The 22,467-nt window shown below is 39.1% G+C and overlaps 1 protein-coding gene across 1 annotated transcript in view; it reads left to right on the top strand.

Annotated features, from left to right (window-relative positions):
* Positions 1 to 345: 345 nt before the first annotated feature.
* CFAP44 (cilia and flagella associated protein 44) overlaps positions 346 to 22,467 on the top strand; it is a 42,996-nt gene continuing 20,874 nt past the window's right edge. Inside the window, exons 1-16 of the mRNA XM_030450642.1 lie at positions 346 to 361; positions 7,337 to 7,429; positions 8,242 to 8,419; positions 9,438 to 9,600; positions 10,626 to 10,728; positions 11,049 to 11,265; positions 12,625 to 12,739; positions 13,247 to 13,411; positions 14,392 to 14,547; positions 15,191 to 15,238; positions 15,723 to 15,822; positions 16,985 to 17,079; positions 18,404 to 18,613; positions 19,533 to 19,643; positions 20,349 to 20,501; positions 22,015 to 22,233. Coding sequence (XP_030306502.1) covers positions 346 to 361; positions 7,337 to 7,429; positions 8,242 to 8,419; positions 9,438 to 9,600; positions 10,626 to 10,728; positions 11,049 to 11,265; positions 12,625 to 12,739; positions 13,247 to 13,411; positions 14,392 to 14,547; positions 15,191 to 15,238; positions 15,723 to 15,822; positions 16,985 to 17,079; positions 18,404 to 18,613; positions 19,533 to 19,643; positions 20,349 to 20,501; positions 22,015 to 22,233 — 2,142 coding nt within the window. The remainder of the gene's footprint in view (positions 362 to 7,336; positions 7,430 to 8,241; positions 8,420 to 9,437; positions 9,601 to 10,625; positions 10,729 to 11,048; positions 11,266 to 12,624; positions 12,740 to 13,246; positions 13,412 to 14,391; positions 14,548 to 15,190; positions 15,239 to 15,722; positions 15,823 to 16,984; positions 17,080 to 18,403; positions 18,614 to 19,532; positions 19,644 to 20,348; positions 20,502 to 22,014; positions 22,234 to 22,467) is intronic.

Below are 22,467 nucleotides of genomic sequence, written 5' to 3' on the forward strand. Positions count from 1 at the left end.
AGCTAAGGGAAGTAGTTTCATTTTCTCACTGAGTTTTGAAAAGACCGCAACAGTGCTCAAAAGAGACGTTTTTTTAAAAAAAAAAACCAATAAAAAACCAAACCGAACCTCCCCCGGACCCCTTTATTTCTGGAGCAAGTGAAGCGGCGCTCCCCAGCCCTAGCTGTTCCACCGTGCTACGGCCGCCGGGCAGGTGCCAACCCCCAACACACTCTCCACATTCCCATTCCATTCCCTACTCTCCATTCACCATTCCCCGCATCAGCGCATGCGCACACCGCCCCCTTCGCACTTCAAGTGGCGGAGCGCGGCGGGAGCGGTTGCCTGGCAACTGGTAACGCCGCGATGGAGGCCGCCCCAGGTAGGGGTTGGTGGGAAAGGGTCAGGGCCTCCTCCTGGCCCCGTGTGTCCCCGCATCCCCCGTGTGTCCCAGCGTCCTATAGACTTGCCTTCCTTCTCCCCCCCCCCCCCCTCCCTCAGCTACCTGAGGCACGCACCTCCTCACGCACCTCTTCACGGCCCGGACGTCCCCTCTGCGGCCCCCTCCCCATGGTCTCCCATGGAGGCTCCCTCCTCTGCTCTTCCTGAGGAGCTTCAGGTGTCCCCTGCCTGCCCCTTTGCTATGCCCCGCAAAACAACCGGTTACGCGGCGCTTCTGCCTCGCCATGGACTTTTCCTTGTGTCTGGATGGAAAGGAGGCCTTGGAAGAGCGTCAGGCCAAAGCCTGATGCCCAGGTCTGGACCTCTGTGCAAGGCCATCATCCTTGTGCACTGAAGTCTGTGTGGGACCAGGCTTCCTGCACTGAGGCTTTTGGGAAAGAAAAGCTTTTCTGTAGATGCTTAGCTTAGAAGAAGTGAAACAGGAATGAATGTCCTGCAGCTTAGATGGACTGCATTTGGAATGTGGGCCTTGTTTGTTTTGCTTTGCCATGTGAGGCAGTTAATTTTATTTCCTCTAGCATCTGTGGCACAGTTCTCATGTTCATTTTTATGATTTTCCTTTAAACTGTAAGTTAATAAGTAACTGCGGTGATGTCACCTGTTCTGTAAAAGTGTGGTAACCTTTATCCACAAGGCAGACTTTAAGACACTTGAAACCTTTGCTTGCATGAGAGAGAGCCAGGACCTCTGGGTCTAATGGAGGACTAGTTTAGTTGTAAGGCTGTGTGTTAGAGTTAGGTTTTATTTCTCCTAATTTTATAGGAAAATATTTTTAACGTGTACAGCATAACAATAGGGAGGTTCTAAGCAGGGCTCTCCTGTCTACTTTCTTTTCTCTGTTGAGGGGAAAAAAAGAGGCAATGGGGCTACAATAAAGATAATGTGTCTATATCCTTCTTTGCAGCTTTATCCTTGCTATCTCAGTGTCTAACTGGTAAATATTTTATATGCTCAAATGCTCTGGGAATTGATACCTTTTGTTATGCTCCTTGCTCTCAAGCCTTCCAGCTCTTGTAAGAGACACTGCATTGTTCTCTAGTACAGAAATTATTTCTGTGTTATTTGGGGTTGATCGCCTAAAGCTGCTTTTATTACCAATCTTCTTGTAATGCTGACTGACAATGATACACAGACAGCACTGATAGCCATGCCTGATTTACACTTGGATATTTTTCTTTGTGTATATAAGCACTAAAGGACACTAAGTTTTTTGAAAGAAAGTTTTGCAGAACTCCACTGCTCACAACTGTTGCGCTAATCAGCAGTCCAATAAATTGCTGATGTACCCTAATGTGATCTGAATGCTAAAAGGCATGCTCAGAGAGCTGTTCAGTGACATGCTGTTTTTATAAAGAAATGGAAGACTGAGGAAAAAAAATGCTGAGGGGACTGTGTCTAAAGATGAGTTAAATAAGCAGGACTTGGCAGGTGGAAAGAAATTGGACATGTGCAAATCAACCTAGGCTCGAAGATGATCAGCCTGGAACAGATGATTAGTATGTAATTCCTTGTGGCACACACCCATCATAATAGCCTAACTTTGCAGTCATTATTTTAGACCAGTGTTACCCCCAGACCAGAAAGATAGTGGTCATAGTAGAGTGCTAAGAAGAGTCAGGATTGGAAGCAATAAAATGAAGTTCTGGGACAAACTGAGTTTCTTCATGTGGAATTAAGATACATAGAGTTATAACACAGAAGACAATCTTTACTGAAGGGAAGAACAAATTACTTTTTCTTTTCTGCAAAAAAATATGCTTGGAGTGAACAAAAAAAAATAAATCCTGCAAAAGTAGCATAGTCTGGAGATGAATTTTTAATCTCTTGCTCATTACTGGGACTAATAGCACTGCAGTTATGCTCTGCAGTAATATATCCGTATTTCTGCATATCCTTAATTAGTGATGTTGTGATTTAACCCCAGCCAGCAACTAAGCATCACACAGCCCCTCATTCTCCTGCATGTCAGGATGGGGGAGGGAATCAGAAGAGTAAAAGTGAGAAAACTCGTAGGTTGAGATAAAGTTGAGTAAAACAAAAGCTGCAGGTGCAAGCAAAGCAAAACAAGGAGTTCATTCACTGCTTCCCATGGGCAAGCAGCTGTGCATCCATCTCCAGGAGAGCAGGGCTCCATCATATCTATTTTGGGAAGACAAACACTATCAATCCAAATGTCTTCCCCTTCTTCTCCCAGCTTTATATGCTGACCATGACATCAGATGGTCTGGAATGTCCCTTTGGTCAGCTGGGGTCACCTGTCTCAGCCATGTCCCCTCCCAAATTCATGTGCATCCCCATGACTCCTCCCCAGTAGGGTGGTTTGAGGAGCAGAAAAGGACTTGAAGCTGTGTAAGCACTGCTCAGCAATAAATAAAATATTGCTGTGTTATCAGCAGTGTTTTCAGCATGGGACCAAAACACAGCCTCGTATCAGCTACCATTAAGGAAATTAGCTCTTTCCCAGCCAAAACAGCAGAAGTGGGAAAAATAGATGATCACTCTCCTGTAGATGTGTATAACAGAGGTCTTTTAAGCACAGTCACACAGTTAATGCAGGGGCAAACACAGATTCAGTTTCTAAAATAAAACTGTGGGCCATGTTTTGATCATTATTTAATTTGAGGCATTTTATGTGGTTGAAGCGTCAGTCACAGCATCTATGAAGCTTACAAACTTTTATATTTTTTCTGAAAAGAGGAAAAGTGTATGACAAAATACAAATAAAGCGGTGTATTTTGCTACCAAACAAGCACCCATTTGATTTAATTATCCTGTATTTTGAATAAATGAGACAATTGTCTGAGATGAGAAATCTCTTAATAGCCAAATTTATTGAGATTTTTTTGAGAAGTTCCTATGTATAAAGACTCTATGGAGCAGCAAAAGTGCCAAGGAACATCTTGGGTTTGAAATAACAGGAAGAATACACCCAAAGGAACACATTTCTCCATCCTGAGGTGAGCTGTGGCTTCTGAGAACACAGCTAAGAGAAAGGAAGTTTGAAAGAAAATGGAGCTTTGCTGAAATTCATAGTTCATAGCACTGAGCACTGAAACAAAGAAAATCTGAATTAACTGTTGAGTGAGTTCTTCAAAAGCTAAATGATGGAACTGATGTGGAGCTGTATAGTGTTTCAAATCACTATCTCGAATTACTAGAACTAGGGGAAAAAATAGCACTGTCCTGGTCAGGCATACTGTATAATCATGTTTGGAAAAAATGTCTGGTTGGCAATTTGTTTATTTTTCCTCACTTCCCAGCAGCTTTACTTGCCACTTTCTCAATTTCCAGTATCGAAGGCTGTAATTCTAGATTATTTGGGAAAACTGTCTAAAAAAAAAACCCCGAGACAAACCCACACAAGAAAGTCAGCATTCAGAGAGATGCATAACTTTGTCACGGTAAACGTACACAAAAACTTTCTACATCAGTCAAGCCATAAAACCCAGAATCTGCAACCAAAGTGGTTCCTGCTTGAGCCTCCTCTGAATTTTTAGATTAAAAATGTGTTTTGGTACAGTGCTTGAATGCCATCACTGTAATGTGCACAGTGAACATCGCAATAGCTTTCTTTTACTGGAGCCCAGATATCAATGAAGATAGTAATGTTCATGCCCTCTTTCAGCCTAAAGCATTTTCCAGTTATGAATTGATTTATAATGAAAACTATGATAGTCTTAATTTTTAGAAGATAAATGATTGCTAATTAGTTGCGATAATTTGAAATTTTAGAGCACTTTTCTCTATGGATATCAAAACACTTTGCTAAGATGGGTAAGTATTATTATCTTATTTTTCACAAGAGATAACTGAGACAGCCAGAGGTAAAATGGCTGATACAAATTCTACACGTCATTACTAGGTCTGGAATTAGAATTTATATCTCTCAACACTCTACTATATATGTATAAAACTAGTCTGTAAATATTTCTTCAACTTCAGTGATACCAGTTCTGTTAACCCATTGTGAACCCATGGGTGAACCCATTCTGTTAACCCATTGTGTGTTAAACCTTGTGAATTTAATTTAATTATTGTCTTTTGATTTGTTTTCCGAATTTAAAACTTTCTCATGTCTATTTTCAAGTTTTCTGAGCTCTCCCAAGGGGGAAAAAGCTCATTTTAATTCTTAAATTAAATTATGCAGAAAGGTCAGATTCTGGCAGCAACTCAGAACCTGTGGATGAAGATTGAGTAAGCCAAGTTGACTCTATAATGACATGAAAAATATGTCTCCCTTATTTTTTTTTACTTCACTGTCCTTCGGGTGTACAGTGTTATGGTTGGATGCTTTGCCTATCCTGAAATGCCTAAAAAGTCTAAAATGCCTCAAAAAGTCTTTTCACGAATGGATTTTGACCCAAAGCCAGAAACAGAAAATGCATTTTTAGGGACTCTTTCTCAATATCAAAGTAATGCTTACACATAAAAAGAGATTAATTTGCCACCTGTATGTATTTGTTATTCTGAATATTTAGGTTTCTTTACATTCAACTTCTGAATTTTCTGATTTCTGATAGGATTTATAGTATTTTATAAGCTGTAGTATTTGTACAAAATTGCTCTAATGTTCATTTTAAAGTGTTCTATTTGGAAATGGATACCGTGCTTGAAATATAATGGTAGAACAAATTTAGAATAACAGCAATGCTTGTGCTTTTTTGATTCTTTCAGAAACTTCCTCATAAGTGATCAACATAGTTGGTTTTTTGCATGAAATAAATTTTTTTTCTCACCCTAGAGAACAACAGTAACTAGTGAAATTGTAGCACTCAGAAAATGATAGTCTGAAAGCTGCAAAATGGCTGGAGGGTGTTCATTAAGCTGTTTAAAGGAGTTTTTAATGGTATAGTTTTATTAATTCACTTTCCCTGAATATTGAAAGTAAGTAGTTTTCCTTAAATATTCATCTCTCCTGCTTTTCCTATCAAGACATTAGTTGGTCTCAGAATGTCTATTTCCTGGTATTTTTGTGAAGTTCACCAGAAAGGTGGAGTAGCCTTGTTGTCTCAAAACCAAATTTCCCCCCAGTATTTCAAAAAGAAGCCCCAAACAAGTAAATCTGACTTCAGCTTATCCTGTTGGCAATATTTGGTCTTTCTTAGGCAGTATTTGGTATTTCTCTAGCAATGTACACAGAGCCTGGAGTTAATGCATTCACCCTAAAAATTAGGGCATATCTTTGGGTTATCCATATTTAGGATGTACAGGCAGAACACAAATATTACCTTTGGAAATCTCAAAAGCAAAGGAAATGGTCCAAATGGCAGATGAAAGCAAAACCACTAAAAGCTCCTCTTCACCACACCAGCTAGAAAGGACATTCTGCTAGCTTCTCATTGTCCCCCTTCTATTCCATCTTTTCCAAGGGAACACAAGGGAGCTGATGAGAAGCCAGCAAAATGTGCCTGGGCAGATCACAGTGGTGTCTGTGAGTAATTCCTACTGTTATATGGTGATTCAATATTGAACCTACAGTGGCTTCTGGTTTCTCCCGACAGCCACCCCTTCTTTACTAGTAAGTATTCATCTTACCATGGAATCATAGAATAATTTGTGTTGGAAGGGACCTCTAAAGGTCATCTAGTCCAACCCCTGTGCAGTAAGCAAGGACCTAGATCAGGTTGCTCAGAGCTTTGTCAATACCTTGAATATCTCCAGGGATGAGGCCTCAGCTGTCTCCTTGGGCAACCTGTTCCATTCTTCCACTACCCTTATGGTAAAGAACTTTTTCCTAACATCCAATCTAAATCTGCCCTTCTCTAATTTCAAAGCATTGCCCCTCATCCTATCACTGCAGACCCTTGCAATCAGTCTCTCTCCAATCTTCCTGTAGGCCCCTTCAGATACTGGAAGGTCTCTCTTAGGTCTCCCTGGAGCCTTCTCTTCTCCAGGCTGAACAACCCCAGCTTCCTCAGCCTGTCTTCATAGCAGAGGTGTTCCGGACCCCTGATCATTTTCATGGCCCTCCTCTGGGCCCACTTCATGTCCTTCCTGTATTGAGGGCTCTGGACCCAGATGCAGCATTCCAGGTGAGAACTATGCCTGTCTTACCAGAGCAAAGTGGCAGAATCACCTCTCTTGTGAGGTGCTGTGCTTCTGGCTGTGCTTCTTTTGATGGGCGCTGTTGGCTCATGTCCAGCTTTTCATCCACCAGCACTCCTAAGTCCTTTTCTGCAGGGCTGCTTTCTAAAATCTCCTCCCCACCCCCAGCCTGTTCTGATAGTGTGGATTATTCAGACCCAGATGCAGGAGCCTGCACATGGTCTCGTTGAACTTCCTGAGGTTCACCTGGGCCCACCTCTCCAGTTTGTCCAGGTCCTTCTGGATGACATCCTGCCCCTCTGGTTTATCAACAGCACCACTCAGCTTGGTGTCATTTGTAAACTTGCTGATGGTGCACTGTTTTCCTGCTTGACGTTGCCAAATTTCATTTTAACTCTGGTCAAAGATGATTCCTTCCAGTGAAGTTCTGGGTTGACCATTGTGTCTGCAGTTCCTGCTGTCTCTCAGCCCACGAAGTCTCCCCCTTGAAAATTTTTGTTGCTTAGACCAGTCTCTGCGGTTAGGTCTGCAATAAATCCATTAACTCTCAGTTCTTCTTTGAAAGAATTTTTAATATTTATGTTGGTGAACTACTTTTGGCATTTGCTTGATCCTCCTATTTTACCTTTTCCTGTTATAGGATGTATATCTTTTCTTGCCCTAAGTTTTAAAATACACATTTTTGAAAGCAAATTTCTCCCTACACTTAAAGCTAGCAGGCAGTCAACTGTTGGACAGAAAGGATTCTTTTTAATAATACATAACTATGTATTTATTTAACATGAAATGTATGAGCCAGGTAGTCAAAGGAATTCAGACCTGAAAGAGTATTTTGAATTATCCATTGCAGAAGAAAGCAAAACAGGCCTTCCAAAGGAATCAGCAACTGCAGAAGAGCAGGAGGAAGATGCGGAGCAAGTGGAAGCAGACACTGAAAGTGCTGGTGAGTGCTGCTTGAGGAGATGTTTGCATGATCTTGAAAAAAGCTTTCTACTTATAATTTTTTAATTGTTACTGTTATAAACAGCATCTCAGACTAGTGCCAGCACTTTACAGTGATTGATCTTTTCTGCTTCCTTTCAGTTACCTTACCTTTTGCTCTTTCCCTCTGACCCCTTTGTTGGTTGTTTTCATAGAACACCTAGGAGAGAAAAAAAATCAGGACAGGGTGAACAGCTCACAACATAGAAAATGGGGATTTGATCTGAGATATCAAACTGAAAAGCACATTTAGAAAGTGCATATGATAACTTGGAAGTCAAATTGACAGTACTCTGCATTGCAGTCCAGCAAAGAACTACACTGGACAACGGTGTCTTCTGGTGGTCTGATGTATGTACTTTTACTAATTATTTTATATAATGATTTTCACTAAATAGCTACTGAAAAGAGACACTTCAAAGTTTATTTGGTTTCTAAAGCTGAGACCTAAACACCCAGCAAAGCTGAACTGAACTTCTGCAGTGGTCTTGAGTTTTAAAATCAATGTTTTTAAAACACTCTCCAAATTTTTCTTCTTTAAATTCTTGTTTGGAATACTCACAGCAAAATTTTTATTAGCCTGAGAGAGCACTTGTTACAGGTTGCTCCAGAGCAAGTTGTTACAAAGACGTGGTACCCCTGTTCTGAGCTAAGGAGTGTCTATTACTCTGTTGAAGGAGGAAAGGCACATGTGAATCCTTCTTTATTAGAAATATCAGTAAGGAGACTAAAATTTACTGTGACTAAAATTTTCTCTATGTTCCCAATTCTGAGATGCAGAAGGTGATTTGGAAGAACGTGATGATACTGAAGAACCCTTGGAGGAGGAAAAAAAGCCTGAGAAAGTAGAAAAGAAAATCTCTGAAACATTCTTCTATAATTATGAAGATCTATATTCACGGCCATTTGTCACTGAAGACTCTGGGATACCAATTAACCTTCTTACTCTTCAGTATCCTTTCTGTTGAGACTGTGCAAACTTAAAGCTATTAAATATATGTTCCTAAAATGGTACTTGTCTAATTTGGAGTAGCCCAGGTGGCATTAGTGGGATACCTTTGGTTGAGACACAGATAAGAATCTTGACCATTTGTGGTTCTGAGTGAATTTCATCTTCAATGTTATCTTGAGCTCATAAACATTTCTTATTGGGCATAGTTCTTACTATTATAAGTTCTCTTGTAGGACCAGATCATGGCCAAATTAATGTCACCAGGCAGAAGACTACAGTAAGAGTATCCCCTGCATAACTCTCTCTTTCTATGTAGCTGCACTGGTGTTCCCCAAGAAGATGAGGGGAGGGCAAGAGAAGAGCAGCTCACAGATGTGCTAAGGGAGAAGTGGGGAGGAAAACAGGTAGATATGTAGGTTGGTGCTCAGGTCTAAACTGGTAGAAGGAAGGAAGGGATGCCTATCAGTTAAAAGCTAAACAAGTCCTTTGCTATTTAAGAGCAAGGAGGATATATGTGGTTTTTCCAAATGGTGATGGTGTTCTCTGCAGACAGTCAAGTTGCTATTGAAGACTGGATGTTCCCTTCTCTACATCTGCTTGTAAGCATTAAATAAGTGAACTTTAGTACTTTGGTTTGATCTCTTGTCTGTAGAATAGTTCCTACTAACCTGATGCACATCTCTTCCAATTTGTTTGAAAAGAAATCACTGATAGAATATTAATTCCTTGGAGCCCCAAAGGATCCAGTGAGGCAAGAGGCAAGAATCTCCCCGTAGTGGAGATTAAAGGATGGAATATGAACTGTAGAAGGTGTTTACTTGTGCCTTGGCCTCAGTTACAGAGACTTGATATGTATTACATTCACTGTATACTGAACAAAAGTATCTCCTGCCAGCAGGCTTTTAGTAGCCAGATTCAGAATTCCCTTTTAAAGTTTTGGTTTAAGTGTTTTATCCCCTTTAGTAAACTTCTCTAGGAAAGCCAGTGTCAAATCTTTTCCTTACTGAACTGTTCTCAGATATTCTTTTGGATATGACTGCACCAGAACTGCAAACCTGCTTGTGATGGATAACGAAACACTGATGTATATAGCAGGAAACCAAGTGGTGCTCCTGGACCTCAAAACAAAATCACAAAGCTATGTCCGGAGCAGCGGTGGTGGTGGAATTGGTTTTATCACAGTATGGCTTTTCTTTTATGTTTTAGGATATTGGTCACTTTCTAGAAGTGAAATGTTCATGTGGTTGCCTGATGGGAGATTTCTACACCTGCACACACATATACCTGACAAAGTGTGGTATTGATTTGGGGGATATGTGGACCATGCAGCGTGGGCTACTCAGCCTGTGAACATGATTGGCAGAGGACAAATATCTGCATACCTAAGTCATAGGGTCGGGTACAATAAGGGACTGACAGGTGCCAGCTGGGATTAATTTTTAGAGCTACTGCCTTCTTATTGTTTCATATAAACTTTTTTTATTTTTAACATTCATCTCTCTCTCTCTCTCTCTTAGTCACAACTGGCATTAGAATAGTTTTTTGCCTGTAGTTGAAATTTAGAAAACCATACTGTAAGGCAAACTAAGACAAAAATGTCTGGTTTCACTCTAGTAAGCTCCTACCAAGAGTCTGGACTCTCAAATACTTCTTCTGGATTTGAAGTCCCTTACCTTGTGAAGGGCTCTGACATCTTTTAGTTGTATTCTCCATGAGCAAGGCTTTTGGAATAGTGGCCTCAGACTGTTCTCTTCCATTATAAGAAGGCTTTTCTGGGGAATCATGGTATTTCTTTAGGTCTTCAGAGCAATGTCATGGTGGCTTTTCTGCAGCTGTCTGCTGAAGTAGATGTTTGCTTACAGAAAAGCTGTTCATAGAAAGATCAGTTAGTGAGTTCAGGGCGGTAGGAATAGTGAAAGAATGCATTATAAACAAAATAATTTCACTTTGTTATGGTTCTGCATTATATGTGCAATATACCATTTTATGTGCATAATGGTTTTACCATTTTGTGTGCAAGTAGCTTCATTCTGATATTGAGCAACAGATTGGCAGTTGTTCAGAATAGATGCACTGAAAAAATGTAGCCTGCTATTTATGGCAATATCTTTTTACTAATGGGTGAATAAATACAGTAATTCATGACTAGCAGGATAATAGACAAAGGTGTCATTACAGCATGCAATAGAACTTTTTCTTTTTCAAGGCACACCCTACTAAGCAATACTTTGCAGTAGGAGAAAAAGGAGAGAAGCCAAACCTCATCGTCTACGAGTATCCTTCACTGAGGCCCTACAGAATACTGCGAGGTAATGTAAAAAATTCTCTTAATTTTACACAAATGAGCCAGTGTTTGTAAATCCCAGCAGATGGAGTACTGTGTCACTTTAGAAATTTAGAAGAAAATACAGCCTTTTGGTCCCTTAGAGCAAAATAGAAATCACTGATTCCAAGATTTGTCATTGTTGTGCTGGAGCAAACTTTTATTGAGTTGAAATAGCCAACTGAGAACTATTACCTAGTGAAAAAAGAAATTGCAGTGAAAACAGAGCTCCTTCTAAGTAGAATTTCCTGTTGTTTCTTCCTCTTCTGTGTGGGTGTGTGTACTGGGGCTTGTGTGTTTCTTCAGGTGGAACAGAGAAAGCATATGTTTTTGGTGATTTCAACAATGCTGGAACTTTGCTGGCAAGTGTTGGGAGCAGCCCTGACTACATGCTGACTATATGGGACTGGAAACAAGAAAAAATTATGTTGAGATCAAAAGCTTTTTCACAGGATGTTTACAAGGTCACATTTTCTGCTGACAATGAAGAGCAACTAACTACATGTGGATCAGGACACATCAGGTAAGTTACCTGATTAGGAGTCACACATATCAACTCTGAAATCATAATATATAGAAGATGACTAACAGGCAAGCATGAATGACTAAGGAATGCTATTTTACCTGGTTATTACAATGTAAAAACTGAGAAAGTTCAAGTCCTTCAGCCAGTCAGCCAAGTCTTCTAACACCTTTGCTGTCTTGCTCTGTTGCTTGATGTCGCTCCATTCTTGTACCTCCATTCTTGTAATTTCAACAAGCACTGGAGAGAATTAATTATAAAAAATTGATGTATATGTGTCTTCTAGCTGGTAACATAGCTTATATGCCTCTTGGGCTTTCTGCCTTTGATTTCTTGAAATCGTTTGCTGTTTGGGCAGCCATTAGAACTGGTTGCCAAGTATCAGAAACTCTTAAATACCACCAAAAGCCTGCAAAAGATATGTTCTTGTATAGTCCCTTCTCTGGTAAGTTCATGGATCCTTTTGTAATAAAAAATAAACCACAACTTTAAGCTTTGGGGCAGGGATTAGCTTTGTGTTCTGTATTTATCCACTGTTCAATGTTAATACAGTAGAGACTTAAGATATTACTGTAACAAAAATGTTCCCTTTAAATTAAGGCAAATGTAAAGCTTCTTTGAATTTTAACAGAAGAATCAGGTCAAAGTATGAGATTTGCTTTCTAATTCATTTGCAAGGTGACTCTGAAGTAGCAAATAGCTTATTTATACTCAGAAAGAATGTCGCTTAGAATACCTTATTTATGGAATTCTGACAAAACAAAATCTCTTACAAAATTTGTTTTAAGCTAAAATGCTATAAATAAACTCTGATATTGCTTTTGTAACATGATAACCATGAATTTGCACACAGGGTGAACCAACCCTAATTGCAGTAGATATTAATTTTTCTGTAATGCAGTAATTTAAAGCTTATAATGTTTTATAAATGCTAAAAATGTAACTATCAAAGAGAAATAGCTGTGAAGCTCTAGGATAAAACCTTTGGCTCAGTGAGATTTTATAGTCAAGCTCAAGTCCATGGAGGTATGTGGATGAAATTTAGTGAAGTCCTTAGTCTCTTGGATTTACAAAGTTTAGCATCATGCACAGAAGACAGCAAAAGATATCTCCTAAATGTATTTTACACTTACTATTCTTAAATAGTAGCTTAATCTTCATTCTCCCCATTCCAAATCCTACTCCTAGCTTTTCCTTAAGGGTAGAATAGGGAAATGTTTGAGTAGTTACAAAGTTTTATCTCATTTTAAAAAGAGAAACCCAATGCATTCCTGCTAAGACTATTACAGAGTCTGAGATAGACTGAATAGTGTGTTTAGGAAATTTTGTAACGGGGAGTAATGTTTTTTCTGTATTCAGGTTCTGGAAGATGGCTCTCACATTCACTGGTCTCAAATTACAAGGAGCTTTGGGCAGGTTTGGGAAAACAGCAGTGTCAGACATTATGGGTTATGTGGAGCTGCCTGATGGGAAGGTAATTAAAAGAAACTTAATCAATTTTATGTTCCCTCTCAGATTTTGATATAAAGTCTACAGTGTAAGGTGGATAGTTACTATTTGCTTCAAAGGAATTTGAATTAGACCCACAATGCACTGCTCTGGTAAGCTAATAATGATATTAATTTGCCAAAAACCTGGCTTGCTTTGTAAAAATTTAATAGTACGGTTAGTATTTTGTTTTCCAGACAAAAGATATCTGTAAGCTTTGAGCTGAGGGTCCTCTAATGGGTAGAGAAAACTTCAGTTTAAAGAAATACAAAGACTGTATGGATCTTTAGCCATTACAGTGTCTGTAAATCATGTCATATTGCTAAAAAGTGGGATCTTGGCAGCTTTTACACCTTCTCTTGCAAATAACTGTACATTGCTAGTGATTTAATGGTCTCATGGAAGGAAGCCACAAAGGTTAATCAGATTTTTGCTAATATTTCCACATGGTTAAGAGCAAGTCCTTATGTTCTACTCTTCATTTGCATTGAAGGTTGTCTCAGGGACTGAGTGGGGCAACTTGCTACTTTGGGAAGGAGGCCTCATTAAGGTAGAGATCTGTCGAGCTGGACACAATCCCTGTCACAATGGCCCTATCAGCCATTTAGTTCTGGAGGAAGGAGAACTTATCACTGTTGGACAAGATGGCTTCATTCGGGTGAGTTTTAACTGTGCTCTGCCTTTAGGTGTGCAAGTTTGTGATCAGCAGGTTTCTTTATCAGCACTTATTTATGGAAGCAATTTATAGTGCAGTTGCTTTCTGAGAATGGATTTTTGGAACGGAGTAAAAAGCACATCTCCACTGTGTATATGCTTGAATCAGGTACTGTTCACACAATGTTTCCTGTTTTATAGCAGCAAATAAGTCACCTTTTACTCTAATGATTCAAAATAATTTTCAGTGATTTTCTAAAAGCTTTCTTCTTGCCTTCATAACAAAATCTGTTCCATGTGCAGCTTTGGTGAATCTTTGTAATTTCCAGGCCAATTAATGTGTTATTTCAAAGGATAAGCTATAACAATATTTGATATTATTTTCTGATTATTTGAATGCTCAGATTATTAATGTTATAATGACATGGGAATTAACTAATATATGAAAGACATGCTGAAACAGACGATCAATTAAAAGAAAATACAATGGCATCTTGAAGTTGACATATAATTCTATAAATTAAAGTAAAAATTGTTTCCTTATTGAAACCATTATGATCTCCCCTGCCAATTATCAATGATTTTTTAATCTTGTTTCCTGCTCTTTAGAAAAATGCTGGTGTGCCAAAGACCCAGATAATCATCACACAGTGGCGGGTATCAATCACCCTGTGTTTTTTCATTGTTGTTGTTGGTTTGGTTTGGCTTTGTGTTTTATAAATTGATATTTTCTCATCGGGAACTTTTACATACACTTTGCATTGCACCCAGATGTATCAGATCGTACTTGCTGATTTTCACTGTCCTAGGTTACATTCAGAACAGCAAGGCAGATGTGATAGATTTCAAAGTACCTGTAGAATCTACAATTTTACACTTTCCTGGATTCTTGTAATTTTGCATTTCCATATTAATCATGTATGAAAACATAACCTAGCCTTATGAAACTCCAGTATTTTATTTTATGTTTCCAATGCCATGAAGGTGTGGAACTCTGATACAGTAGATGCTGCTGATTCTGTGGATGACACAGGGTTACTGGAGCTGGAGCCTATGAATGAACTTCAAGTTGGCAAGAATGTCAGTCTGAATTACATGTCAAAAGTTGATGACTGTGAACAGCCAGTTTGGTATGCTCAGGTAAGAGACACTCCAGTACATGCATCTCTGTGGGGAAACCACAGAAAGAGGAAGGTGAATTTAAGCCACAGCAGGAGTCCATTTCAAATCAATGTGTTTCTTTATGGTAGAGTTTAATCATCCTCTGGAGATCGATAGATAGATAATCTTACTCTTACATATAGTCTTCTTTAAAACACTGGAGCAGGATTCCTAGAAAGGTGGTTATTGCCCCAGGCCTGTCAGTGTTTAAGAGCTATTTGGACAATGCCCTTAATAATGTGCTTTTACTTTTGGTTGGCCCTCAAGTAGTCAGACAGATGGACTGGATGATCACTGTAGGTCCCACCCAACAGAACTATACAATTCTATTCTATTCTATTCTATTCTATTCTATTCTATTCTAGTCCAGTCCCATCCAGTCCAGTCCAGTCCCATCCAGTCAGAACTGCATAAGAATAGGGTAATGTAAAAAGGTATTGTCCAAGTTCTGTTATCCTGCACTGTTGGATAGGACTCACAGGACCAACATCAGCACATTTACTCATTTCAGTTTCACAGTGATGCTCATTAATGAACTTTTAAGGAGTCTCTGTGAGCAGTGTTGTTTCCAAATTGTGTTTGAAAGCATTGAAGGTACATGTTTTGTTTTTTACTTCTGCAGGATTCCAATGGAGCAATCTGGAAGCTGGATTTGACTTTTTCAAATATGGTTTGTTTTCTTTTTATTTTTTCTAATTTCTTCAATTCCTTTGCAATAACTTCCTTTAATCATATTGGATGCGTCTGCAATGAAGTTTGTGTTCTGTCAAGATTTATGAATAGTGGTTTCCCAGGCAGCATAAGCATTAGGCTTGATGGTGTTTCCTTTGCCTTCAAATAAATAACTCTTTGTTAAAAATACTAATTGCATGTCAGAAAACACTTAATGGAAAGCATTCCCCTTTATTTTTGCATAGAAAATTATGGAATTTCAAATTAACACCATGTTCCTACACTAAGTTTGCTCACAATATTCTTATGAACATTTAATTAAAAAGGGATTTAATTCTAGATACCTCATGCATGCTGAATTTTGTTCACACAAATAGCACTTGTCTAGGTTTTTCAGGTTCACCGTAAGTATGGTTGGCAAGAGTTTACAAGTGCAGCTCCACAATGTAGCAGAATTTCTGTTCTTCTGTTTTGCACTGCAGACTCAAGATCCAGAGAAACTGTATACTTTTCACTCTGGAAGAATTGAAGCCATGAGTGTCTCACCCACTACATACCTACTGGCCACCACTGCTCTTGACCGTAAGTGTATTATTCCTTTCCTCTCATACCACTGTGATTAATGTTTGTGAAGAGCAGTGATGCTTGGTTTGGAACTGGTCTGTTTTGAATTGAAGTTGTGTGCTTGCTCTTGAAAAGCAAAAGTCACTTTTTAGACAGATGTTATTCCTGGGTTCTGTTCTTTATTTGTTAAGACAAATAATTAAATTTTTGAAATAGTGCATTAAGGCTGTTTCATCTTAAAAGCCTGTGAGAAGTTTTTAATGGGAGGCTTTGTAAATTTTGTTAGGTCTGAAGGAACTGCTGAAAAGATGAAAAATTTGGCAGGAATAACAGCATTTGTATTCAGGGCTCTGGATCGATAAGTGTTGGGATTTCTGTTTTCTGAAGAATTACATACATCTGTAGCATTGTGTAACTCATTGTGAATATTAATATTTGTGTATTTCCTATAAAATGCAACAGCTATCATGTGCCTAAGAACTGCTAACATGTAATTACAGATGTATTTATTTAACTTACATAAATATTGCAATTCGAGCCTCTCACATATTTATCATGCTTTGAAAGAAGAAACACTGGCCAGAAACTTAGCAATGTCATTTACACTTCTCAGAAAATGCTATGCAATTCTTGTCAGCCATATCTTGTCATCTCTCTGTGTTATACAATGTACATGCTCTTCTAGCCTGAAGACAAATTCCTACCAGTTGAGCAAATTACAGGATATAGGCCAGCTGGAATGGAATATTATGTGGGCCAATATGTGTGTCTAAAAATCTGTTAATTTCACCTCTGGTAAAATTTGCTTTTCTTTGGAAAATTTCCCATGTTCATTAATTTAAATATTCTCCTCCCTAGGCTACCTTCAAGTGGTAGCATATAATCCTTTCCTATATTGTCAGTACAGATTTCCCTTGTAGTATGCCACAGTGCTGTGATTACTTGAAAATTACACTTGGTGGTCAATATGGGACTTTTTATTGCAACCCTCAGCCCTGACAAGTCTTGGAAGTCTGTAAATTAAGGAGAGAATAAAGTTTGTATTTTGTTCAAGAGCACCTGATACTCAGAGAAAAATGAGTAACTTTCTATCCAGCTCTAAATAAATAAACGTTTCTCCATGGATCTTAAGACACCAGTAATGTTGCAAGAAATAAATTCTTGTTTCCTTTCTGTACAGGGTCAGTGCATATCTATGATTTCATCAGCAACAATCAACTGAGTAAAATTAAGTTTAAACAAGGAGGAACAGCACTTACATGGGCACCTTCTGTTGTGAGTTTTTTGCTAGTGCGTTAACAAAAATTCATAAAGGGTGTATGAGTTGCACAAATACAAGACCTTAAAGAAGTCACTGTTAGGCCATGGTAGAATTTACTGTAGTAGTACTGCATATATAAGTTTGTGGAGTAGTATGTATGTATATAGTATGTGTACGGTTCGGCTTTACTGTGTATTATCAGGTACCCTACTTTGTGTCTTCCTGAGGTTTTAAAATCAGATCTCAGTGTGCAGTTCCATGAAGTAGTCTTAGTTTATAGACTAACAGCTTCTATTTAACCCACACAGAGTAATTGTCAAATAAGATGAGATAGTTAACACATTTTGAAATGACAGCTCAGACAATCCACAAACATTTGGAGATAAATTATAAAAAGCTGTTGCCAGGACTGATCATTTGTGGAGTGTGGAGTCTATCACTTTTAGACATATTTGCTAATTTTAATTAGTTTCTAGTTATGTTCTTTAGGAAACATAGCAAGTCTGGTGGGTTAATTATAAGCAGATTTATTGAGGAAAGTGCTTGCTTGAATTTCCAAGATGAGGGTAACACTGGGACAGTGCTTTTAATAACTATAATTCTGGCATTGCAGACTTTCAGGGGTGCTGTTAGGTGGTGACCTATGCATTCAAGAGGTAAGCTGATTGCCACAGTAAATTGTACAGCATTACAAAACTGACTCAGTTCAGTTTTAAAATGGTTGGTACTACACACAATCTGAAAAATCAAGGGTACTTAATCTGCATTTAAAATCCCCTTAAACACCTGCATGTAGCTTACAGTGCTGAAATGTATTGGAAAGTCTGTGCTATTAATCTAAGGAAATATCATCCAACCATGCTGAGTTGTGCGTCTGGGTAGGAATAACTCCAAGGAACCAGCACTACCTGAGGATCTGGAAAGCATCTGGAAAGCAGTTCTGCAGAGAAGGATCTTAGGATCCTGAGGGACACCAAGCTGACCACGAGCCAGCAATGCATGCAAAGAAGTCCATCAGCATCCTGTGTTGTATAAGGAAGGGTGTTAGCAGCTGGTTGAGTGAGGTGATCCTTCCTCTTTACTCAGCTCTGGGGAGGCTGCATTTGGAATGCTGGTTCCAAACAAAGAAATAACCTCCAGTCCTCCCACTCCCTCTATGATAGCATATTACAGACAGTAAACAACATCTTCCATGTATGAAACATTCTTTATGCTTTAGCAACACTTCCATGTCAGATGAGCTACAGGTTAACACCAGCACATGCTATATAGATTCTTATTCTAAACTCTCATATGTACACAGTGATTCTTTTTTTTTAATTCATTTTCCACTCAAAGGTAAATCCTAAAGGAGGTCTAATTGCTGTGGGGTTTGAAGATGGTGTTGTCCGCATAATTGAAGTTTATGATCCCAAAGGACTCCCAGTTCTTGCAGGACGAACTGATGCAGAGAGCGCAAGGATAAATCTGAAACAAGCTTTCAAACCTCATGCTACTGCAGTTACAGCCTTGGCATATGAACAGAATGGAGATGTGCTTGCCACAGGGGTATGTATCGCTACTTCTGGTTATTTTTATTAATCCACAAATGTAGAAATTGTTTAAAGAAAGATGTTAAAGTTCTGCTACTGCTGTTGATTGTTTCTTATAGTTCTTAGCGGCGCTGGTGGAAGAGAAGGATCTGTTAGCACTCACATTTGTTTCTGAAGGAAAGCAGCCACACAACTCACACAATTAATTTTGTAAATTACTGGACTGCTTAGTGTGAAACACTAAAGGGAAATCCATCCCTTTGAGATGGATTAGGCTCATTTTGGCATTAATTTAGTAGTATCTTGGCATAAGCAAGTCCATTTGTACACCACTTTGGCAGCACTCCAGCTTCTGCTCAGCACTTCTTGGCCTTGACAGAACCAACCAGTTTGTTTGTGTGCCTGCTTGTCTTTGAGATGATTTCCAGTCAATATGGAGTCTCTTTTTAAAAGCTAGCCTGCAGCCTTGATCAGTGCATTTGCAGTTACACCTTCCTTGATCTGAATCACCATGCATTTCACTTGATTCAGGATTTAAGCTGTAATACATCCTGTTTGTTCTGGATTGTTTTTTTTATCCAGGTAAATCAGCCTGTGCTATCTTACCTCAAAAATCAGGCCTGAGGCTGAGCTTTAAAGGAGCTCCTGGGGCAATGGGTAGAAGGCTTCTGTCTGGGGATGCCATTGAGACCCATCAGGATACACTCAAGGCCCTGGAGAAAAGTGGGCAGGATTTTTACTTTCTGCCTGTAATCATAACAGAAGTCAAATCATTAATTCCAATGCACTTTTAAGTCCCCCCGTTGGGCCACAAAATATTTGAAGTATGTATTTATGTCATAAAATACTTAATCTTTTGAATTTTTGGTCATCTTTGATTCAGTCATAATCATCTTTGTGGTTTTGGTTTGGTTTTTTTTTTTTTTTTTTCTCAGAGTAAAGACAAAACTGTTTTCTTTTTTGCTGTTGGAGATAAATATGAGCCAATTGGATTCATCTGTGTCCCTGGGCCTGTGCAGGCATTACAGTGGTCTCCACCTACTCATGTGAGTAATACCTTTGCTTTTTTTTCCTTCCTTCCCTGCAGTGTTAAAATGTTATTTTCAAAAGAGCTTATAGTGAAAATAGATGAAGATACATGACCCCAGTCATGTTCTGGGTAGATAAGGCAAAAAGGTGTTTTGCTACTTGTTTCTTCATGTTGCTTCAGAATGGCAGATTCTTTGTTGCTGTATTTCTGGTTCACTCACTTTGGTTGTACCTTGAACTCTGGGTAATGAAGTGCGGAAATACATGCAAGCCCAGAATTTTACTCAGCTTTTTGAGTTTCTGCCTTGAAGATCTAGAGCCCAGTCTTGAAGGTGCAAGGGATTTATTAGTATAGACACATATGGACTTTCAAGCAATTATCAAAACAAAAACCCAGCTCCTAACTTGTGGGTCAGATCTGTCCTTTAACCCAACTCCCAAAATATCATACTACTTCCAAGCTGGGCACTGTAAGAATGAGAGCTGGTTTGTACATGGCAAGGTCTTCTTCAATTCCTTAACTTTGCCTGGCATACATAGTATAAAAGAAGCTCACTGATTTCTGATGTCCATTTAAAGATCTCCATTTATGTAAGAGCACAGTTAGAGTTAAAGCCTCCTGATTGGAGCCCAGCTTTTGGCCATCTTCTAACTTTTTCCAGTTGCTCTCAGTTTTGGCTATACATCTGCCCTGTGCTTTTTGTGTGTGTGCTTTTGTACAGGTGAAGAGCATGCTGCTCATCCTTTGTGAGAATGGTTTTGTTCTCCAGGTTCCTGCCCCTGTCCCTGAGGAACAGGATACAGCGTCCACCTACCAAATAAAAAATCTGCCAACACAGTACTTCCATTTTTATAGTATTAAGTCCAGAATCAAGGTAAAGAACTCTCCTAAGGGAAAATTTCATATTCTTCATGTGCCAGAGGACAAAGCTACTCAAAAATGTTTCTAGTTGCCTTCAGGGTGCTGAAGGCGGTTCTGTTCATGGTGCTGAAGGAGTGCTACCTGCAGCCAGTTGTCCTGGACCCACGAGCTGAAAGGAAAAGGGTTATGCCAGCTTCCAGTTCTAGTTAATTTTGGAAAAATCAAAAAGCAAGCTGCTATTAGGCTCAGCAGCAGAACTCCAGTGAGCAGGCTCTCAGTCTCATGTTCAATTCACCACAATCCAACAACTACTCGGATTCTATCCTTAGCCTGCAATTTCTTTGCTTTCTCAACTGCTCCTGTCTTCTGAGTGGTGCACTGCTGAATGTTGGGCAAAGCCTCATTTCTTGTTCAAACTAGGAGGGATTCAGCATTCAGGAGAAAGATATCTTAGTGGGCTTCTCTCAGGAAGAACCACAAGAATGATCACAAAGCTATCATACATATTTAAGGAAAGGTTGAAAGAATGTAGTGGAATTTTGTTTGGATTTATTTTGGTTTGTTGTTTTTTCTAGTCAGAAGAAGACACTATACATACTTAAAAATTTAAAAAAACACCACAGAGTCAAAAAATATGAATTGCTCTATATTTCCTCTATGAATAGGTCAGTAATTAATAAGGAGCAACAAGGATGGTTTATCTAAGATGTGAGGCAGGATTTCTAACAGTAAGAGCGGTGAGGCAATGAAATAGCTTGCTTAGGCTGTAGAGTCCCCACAGCAGACTTTTAAAGGACAGGTCAGACAAACATCAGCTGATAATATTTAAGGTTTATCTTATTCTGCTTTCAGGAAAATAATGCTCTTTTGAAATACTTTCCAGACCTTTCTCTGTGATTTGCTAACTAATATCTTCTTCGGGAGATCCTGTTTTAGAGATTGTTTGATATTTATTTATGCTAAAGTAGGCTTGAATGAGAAGGGCTTTTTTGAAGGTTTTATAAATCCACAGTTGTCTCCCCTTCATTGTTCAGAAGAAGTAAAGCCCAATACAGTGTCTATTTTTACTCTACATCAATGATGCACTGAAGTTCAGGAATGTGAGTTCAGCTTTCCAGTGCTTTTCTTTCTCCTGGGCAGGCAGAGGGCAAGGCTTAGGAGTTCTGCAGGAGTGCTATGTGGTTAAAATTAGGAATAATCTCTCTGAGGAAATGCTGAAGTCTGCTTCTCATGAAGAATGGTTTCTGTTTCAAAGGACTGTGAGTCAAAATACTTTAGAGGAGGAAAATGGGGGCATTTCCACTGGAGACTCCTATGAAGTCTGGTTGACCTCTGGTTGTTTAGTTGAAGGAAAAGAGATTTCTCTCGACATTCTGTATATATAAGGACGGGACTACCTTGGATTTCATTTATGGGACTCCTTCAAACTCTCATAGAGGTCTTTTCCAACCATGACAATTCTGTGATTGAGTCAGTAATGCATAGTTTCATGCCTTGGTTTAATGTTTCTCTGCTTGTTGTAACAGCTGGAAGAGGAAATTGCACGGAGAGAGAAAATAAAGCAGGAGAAGGAGAAAGCCAAGCTTGAATGGATAAAGCAGCAAAAGGAGATGGGAAAGGAGATAGAAGAAGAACCTGAAGAGGAACCTGAAGAAGAGCCATTACCACCTCTGTACATACCAGAGGAACCCAGTCCCATCCTCTGCGGGTTTTATTCAGCACCAGGAAAGTTTTGGCTTTCCTTGGTAAATCAATTTTAATTTCACTTTGGTGGGACTGCAAGAACCTTCCCTCACTGTCTGGTTGCCTTAGAATACTGATTATTTGAAACCTGCTTCTCTGTGACATGGAGTCCCCTTCATACTTGATAGTTTCAGTGGTCTTCGTGAAGTTAATCAGTAGTGTCACTTCAGCTGAGATTGTTCTATAAATTTCCAATAGCTGTACTTCTTGACGATGCTGAAATGGGCACAATTTCT

This window comes from Calypte anna, chromosome 1 (genome assembly GCF_003957555.1).
Source record: "Calypte anna isolate BGI_N300 chromosome 1, bCalAnn1_v1.p, whole genome shotgun sequence".
Classification (NCBI taxonomy): Eukaryota; Metazoa; Chordata; class Aves; order Apodiformes; family Trochilidae; genus Calypte; species Calypte anna.